At 36.7% G+C, this 6,998-nt stretch overlaps 1 protein-coding gene across 1 annotated transcript; it reads right to left on the reverse strand.

Annotated features, from left to right (window-relative positions):
- Positions 1-1,542: 1,542 nt before the first annotated feature.
- Positions 1,543-3,897, reverse strand: LOC147476136 (CBS domain-containing protein CBSX5-like). Its single transcript, XM_086582664.1, has 2 exons — positions 3,409-3,897; positions 1,543-2,741 (listed from the first exon to the last, which is right to left on the reverse strand). Exons 1-2 carry the CDS (start codon positions 3,780-3,782, stop codon positions 1,898-1,900), a joined length of 1,218 nt encoding a protein of 405 aa, XP_086438790.1. The 5' UTR covers positions 3,783-3,897; the 3' UTR covers positions 1,543-1,897.
- Positions 3,898-6,998: the final 3,101 nt, after the last annotated feature.

Consider the following 6,998-nt stretch of genomic DNA (forward strand, 5'->3'; position numbering starts at 1 on the left):
CATGACTTTTTATTCTGCAGCAGGGTGACTTTCATAAAAAAGACTTGAATTGACAGAAGTTGGATTGTTGCGCGGGATGCTAATAAAATTTACAATATCCTCCGGGTAGCTGGAGCCTAAAATTTAACTGAATGCTGTAAGTTTTCAGAAACAAACAAACCCTTCAAATCCGAACAGAATGAAACCCGTGAAAACAATGTTCCGACAAGTATTTCCATCCAAGCTTCGGGATTTTGGAATTCTCGGAATTCCAATAAATCCAAAAACTGAAATTTATTAAATTCCGACTCCTATCATATTCAGAATTTCGATTGATTTCAGAATAATCAATATTTCGACTCTATGTTCGGAATTTCAATTTTTTTAAAAACCGAAATATTAGACAGAATTCCAAAATTTTAGTTCAGAATCACGACACTGCATCCAAGACACAATCAACTCCTCATCCAGAAATCCAACCAACGCAGAAATAGCCAAATAGGTGAAACCTATAATATACGAATTTCCCTCAGCAGAAACTTGTATGAACTAACACTGTAACACACATGGGCACACGACGAGCAACTAACTGCACCTCTAATGAACAACGAGGTGACGATTAGGGGTGGAATTCGGGCAGGTTGGGTCGGGTTGAGGTATAATCTGAGCTCAACTGAGTTTCAAATGCTTCAACCCAAGTTTGGAACCAAGTCCTAGTCGGTCCTTAAATTTTCAATCCAAGTCCTAGCCTGACCAATTCGGATTAGGTTAGATTATGTCGGGTTAGGTCAAACTTCTCAGATTTGTTTTGGAGGAATTAGGAGGTAAAAAACACCAAAATTAAAATATTCTAATGAAATAAAAAAGATTTGATTGTTTGAAAATGAAACTAACCTCGCTGATCATATTATTCAATCTAAAATAGAGATTCTCAATCTTATTTTTTACAAGAATAGAAGGATTGAAATATATAGGGCTCAAGTTTTTTGGTTTTTTGATATTCTAACCCAAGTCCAATCCAAAACCGAGTCGGGTTTTGATTTTACAAAACCAACCCAGGACCACGGATCTGACATGTTTGCCCAGGACCAACAAAAATCAGATTATAGTCCATCGGGTTTGGACTAACCCGACCCAAATTCCACCCTTATTCCATCGGGTTTGGAGATATACTTGCACCAAGGAGTGAACACACCAAAACACCCTGATTTTGCCTTGGCCTAGGTGACAAATAATTCTCTCCAAACGCAATATTGTTAGTTTTTTTTTTCATGTTTTCTTGAAGACACTTTTTTTTTGGCAATTATGTCCACCAACTCTCAATTTTCTCACGGTACTCAACTAGAAGGAATCTCTCACTCTCAGATACTTGCAAGTTTTAGATTACATTCAGTTTCTTTCACCTTCAGCACTTGTATTGTTTTTGTACTTTAACTCTGATAAGTGGTTTTCCTCAAAATTGATCAAACCGTCATTTCTATCTTAAAGCCAAAGATGCCCTGGTTCACACATGGCACGCTTACACAATTGCAATAATAAATGAAATGAAAGGACAGTTTCACATGCTGTTTGGAATTTTCACTAGTATTGAAGAAAGCGATAAAGATACTACATTATTCAGCTCAACCAAATGAAAGATGGGATCCAATGAAAGATGGGATCCCAAAAGAGATTCTAAGTTTCTAACAAGCTCAGATCCCTTTTGGTTCAATTCTCTCAAAAGTCTTTCAAAACTCCTTTGGACCAAAAAAACATAACAGACTCGGACACCCACACATCAAAAAGAACAAATGCAAAAGATCTAAAATTCTAAACACAGGGAAAAGAAAACACAGAACCACACTCCACAAACACCCGATTATACACACTAACTCCGTAATTATCTAAAACTTTTTACTCCCTTTACAGCTCTTCTACACTACTTGGAATGCAAATGTTCTCGGAAGACGTTCAACATATCCGAAAATGTGACAATTCCAACCAGGCTATAGTCCTCTTCTAGGACCCAAACATAATTGACGCGGTGCGCCAATGCCTGAACCATTACAGCAACCAGTGAACTCCTAGGATGGCACACAATTGCCTCAGCCCTCCTCACCATTCTCGTCGAGTAACTTCCAAATCGACTATACTTCCCTGACCGAGAGTTTGAGGACAACAACGTCGCAGTAGGTGAAATAGCAAACTCTTCATCAGATGAAGTACCCGATGAAGGCATAGAAGTGTCCTCAAGTAAATCTAACATTCCCTCCAACTTCCTTTCTTTCAGTCTAGCCTTCACAACTCGAACGATATCGTCAGGCGGTCCTCCGCAATCAATATAAGCCATTAGGTCACCAGCTGAGAGAGTAGTTATTGCAGCTGTAACCATCTCATCGCAACAAGCAAGTGTAAATGGCGAAATCTCCCCAATTAGTATTCCGTCTTCATCAACCACAGCAACAGAAGTCTGCTTAGCGTGGGCATCTAAAATCATGTCTATTGTAGACGATGCTGGATCATGGTACGCAATGGCATTGAGGTCTGTACTGATAAGTCCAAGAGATTCGATCGAATACGCAGGAATAGGTGAAAACAGACCAATCAAGTTGAGCAAGAATCGAACCACGTCTTCCTGAGTAATCCAACAAAATTCTTGGCCATTATGAAGGGTTGTAGTGTTACCCAAAGACAATTTTTGAAGTGGTTTCTCTCTGCTGTTTTTTATCGGAATCACAAGGTTCTGAGCTCCTTCATTGATAAGATCAATAGCTTCCAGCAAGCTGAATATCCATAAAACATAAAAATTGATCAGCTTGTTGCTAAAATTACCTTCAAAACTAAATCAAAACAAAATGTAATCTGTATAAAACTCAAATTAATGTACTAACTAAGTTTGATTCCATAGCTTGTTTGAAGATATTGCTCTACACCCACTTATTGTAATAATAATAATTATAACAAAAATAAGAAAAAAACTCAAATTGGAAAAAAAATTCTACTTTTTCCAAAATTAGTACTCAAAATTAAATTTTAAAAAAAAAAACTTCTCTTCTCTCATTAATCATAGTAGCCGAAAATGGGATTAACACTACAGGTACTTTTTAAAATCACAAATTTATTGTACTACCTATTTATTACATTTTAAGGAAAATGACAGGAAACTAATAGCCTATTTTTTATTTTATCTTTCCTTAATTTTACTCAATAACAATATCAATCACCACAACATAAACAAATAGAGATTCAAAAAAATAAAGCGAGAAAAAAAGAGACCTCTCAAGCTCCTATATATAAACTCCATCATGAAGTAATCCGGCAAATCTTCCACATTGCCGGATTCTTTTCCCATGCAAAAAAATCCCCAAAATTTCATTAATTCCACAAAACAACAGACTAATTAAACAAGCCCACCAACTCAAAATTCACAAAAAAACCAAAAAAACATACCTTGAATGTGGCTCCACATGCCGAATAATACTATCACCCTTTGAAACTATAACGGAAACTGGTAACTGAAGAAAAGAAGATAAATTTGATTCATCTTCTTCTACATGTTGTTGTTGTTGTTGTTGTTGTTGTTTACATAGAAAACAAACAATATCAACCATAGAAATCTTCCCAACACATTTACATTCTGTTTCAACAAAAGACTGAATCTTTTGACAAGAATGAGTACAATCCCAAACACTTAGATAAGTTTCCCCAGTGGTTTTTAATGCATTTAAAGCTTCAATGAGTTTTGAAGAAAGGGGCAGTGATTTCAAAGCAGGTTTTCCAAGACACAAGTCAGATACTTCATGTGATGATAAAGTTACTGCCATGCAAATGTTTGATGCTTAAAAACTTTTTGCAGAAGAAGAAAGAAGAAAGATTTGAGATGATGGAAATTTTTTTGGTGAGAGAAACAGAGAGGTTTTGTTCTTCTAAAGTTAAGGGGTGGTATTTATAAAAGAGTGGTAACTGGTTACTTATAATAGCCGGTTATTTATGCATGGTAACTTTTTTTTTTGGTATTTGTTACTGCCAGACCCAATTTGTGTTGGGGGACTCCAAAAAAAACGATTATTACAAGTGTACCATTGGTTTCAAAAATCCAAAAAAAACAATTATTACAAATATGTTATTTTTTTCAAAAATCAATTTGAAACTCCAAACTTAAACGACTTCCGGCTTATTGCCGTTTGGAACTTAAATTCAAACGACTCCCAAATCGTTTGACTTAGTCCTAACGATTGGATTAACACCATTTGGAACTTATTCTAACGACCCGACCACACCGCCGGTCAAGAGTCCAAAAAAACGAACTTTGAATTTTTTTTCAAAGTTCAAATCCTTAACGACATACGCCACATCGTTTTGAACCAAGTCCAAACATTGCTGACCATATTGTTGGAGACTTAAATCCAAAACGGTGTGGCCATATCATTGGGGATTTTTCTAAGTCCAAATCGGTGTAACCATTTTTATAAGTCCAAATTGGATCGATTTTGGCCACATCGTTTTGGACTTATTTCGAAACGATGTGCCATGTCGTTAGATTGAACTTCAAAAAAATTCAAAGTTCGTTTTTTTTTTTGGTGACCGGTGTATAATCGTCGTTTTACTAACTCCCAAACGGTGTGGCTTCATCGTTTGGGACTTAGTCCAAACGACTTAGCTACGGATCGTTTAGACTAAGTCCCAACGGTGTGGCCAAGCGTTTGCTTTGGACTTAATCCAAAACGACCTAACCGTCATTTAAGTTTGGGATTTCAAATTCAATTTTTGGAAATCAATAGTATACTTGTAATAATTGTTTTATTTTTTGATTTTTGAAACCAATAAAGACACTCTTGAAATAATCGTTTTTGGGAGTCCTACCAACACAAATTGGGGTCTGGCAGTAACAAATACCTTTTTTTTTGGTAAAGTAATGAAAAAAACACACTAAAAAGGTCATCTGTTGAAGATATTTTTCCCTTTTTTTATTCGGATTTTTTCATTTAATTAAGATTTAGTTTTGGTTTTGGAAATGATCCTAAACTCTTGAATGGTAAATTTTATAACTTTTTTTAATTTTGAGCTAGGCAAAACATATCCTGAAATATTAGGAAAATTTGTGATATATAACTTTTTTCTTATGTGGGGCATTTAGTTCAAGAAATTCTAATGGTCAATATAATTTGTAACCTTAACAATTTTGGTCATTCAATAAAGTTTTCAATTCTATGCTTTCAAGTTTCAAATGATCAATTAGTTTTTTTTTTTGCTAAAATGATCAATTAGTACGTTACGTATTGAAAACCTTTGGTGGTAAGTATTTGAATGACGGAATAATGTTCTCTAGCTTGTGGTAGAAAATTAATTGAAATCTTGGTAGTAAGTAGTAACAATGAAAATTTCCCAGTCCTATAATTCTATAAACAACTAATTAAACTCGTATGCCAATTTAACTTGTCTAGAATTTAAAGACTAACTAAGGATAAATATAGGTTTGGGCGTTTGGCCAAAAGAGAATATATACAAGAACGGGTAAGAACTAAGAACTAAGAACTAAGAAGAACGCGGTTGAGTGAAACACACAATAAGCACGAGCTGGTTAACTAATCAAATTTGACTAATGGCTTTATGATAAATTAAAAGAAATATTAATATCTTTGTTTAGTTATTATTAGTTTATTACTAGCTAGCTGTAAAGACTAGATTTCGTAATTAGTCTTACAACTTAGGATAATGGGATTGAGTTGTGGATTTGACTGAGCTCACGATAGACGCGAGCTGCCTATATATCCAGTTCTCCGGTGAACTGGAATCAAGTCTAACGTAGTTCCGATTGATTGGTCATTTGAATAGGAAAATTGATTGATTGTGGAGAAGAAGTCATACCCTTCCAGAGTGGAGAAGGTCCCTTTTAGATGATGTCTCCTCCTGATTTTATAGCCCCTCTACTTAATGTGGTCTTGAATGAGCTTTAATGCAAATGCAATAAAGTGCATGATTGTTGTTACAAAATTGTTGTAACGTCTGCATTTCCATCTTTGAGCGTTACAAGACCTAGTTGTGGTCTTGGTATAAGCGACCTGGTTGCGGTCATGATATGAGCGCCCTGGCAGGTCTTGGTATGAGCGTCCTGGCAGGTCTTGATATAGTGACGAGTTGTGTTGAACACATGTATAATATACGTTGATTGTGTATATTAGTCCCTCACACAGCCCCCTCTCATTATGTCGTTCCTATTTCGTAGGACGATCTGATGAGAGATTAACTCTACACGTGGGAAGCACACGGGTTACGTAATGATTGAAGATGTGAATGATACTGCTTTGACAAATACTAGATTAATCCTAGAAGTGTAGGTTCTCAATTAGTGAGGAGATTGTAGCTCAAGTGAGCGTTCTGCTCTAGGGCGTGTTAGAGTTCATGTGAGCGTAGATCTAGGGACTCTTAGTGCTTAAGTAAGCGTTCTGCTCGAGTGATCGTAGGTCGAGGGACCTTTTGTACTTAAGTAAGCGTTCGATCTGCTCGAGTGGGCGTAGGCGAGGGACCATTTAGTACTTATGTAAGTGTTTTGCTCGGGTGAGCGTAGGTCGAGGGCCGAGACCTTTTATCGCTTATGTAAGTGTTCTACTCCAGTAGGTCAAGGGACCTTTTAGCGCTTATATAAGTATTTTACTCGGGCGAGCGTAGGTCGAGGGACCTTTTATAGCTTATGTAAACGTTCTGCTTCAGTAGATCAAGGGACATTTTAGCGTTTATGGAAGCGTTTTGCTCGAGTGAGCGTAGGTCGAGGGACCTTTTATCGCTTATGTAAGCACTCACCTTTTAGCACTTACGGAAGCGTTCTGCTCGAGTGAGCATAGGTCAAGGGAACTTTTATCGCTTATGTAAGCGATCTGGTCCAGTAGGTCAAGGGACCAGGAGTGCTCATGTGAGCGTTCTGCTTTAGGAAGTGTTTGAGCTCGAGTGAGCATATTGCTTTATTGAGCGTTCTGCATTGGGCTGGCCCTTGACGTATAGGTTCCCAATTGGTGAGAAATGTTAGCGCTATGTAGCATTCA

The sequence above is a fragment of the Coptis chinensis genome, chromosome 9 (genome assembly GCF_015680905.1).
Source record: "Coptis chinensis isolate HL-2020 chromosome 9, ASM1568090v1, whole genome shotgun sequence".
Lineage (NCBI taxonomy): Eukaryota > Viridiplantae > Streptophyta > Magnoliopsida > Ranunculales > Ranunculaceae > Coptis > Coptis chinensis.

Excerpts from the sequence above, each read along its gene's own strand:
- LOC147476136 (XM_086582664.1), bottom strand. The coding sequence starts at position 3,782 with ATGGCAGTAACTTTATCATCACATGAAGTATCTGACTTGTGTCTTGGA. Across the intron at positions 2,742-3,408 it reads CATGTGGAGCCACATTCAAG|CTTGCTGGAAGCTATTGATC; the intron begins GTATGTTTTTTT and ends ATGGATATTCAG.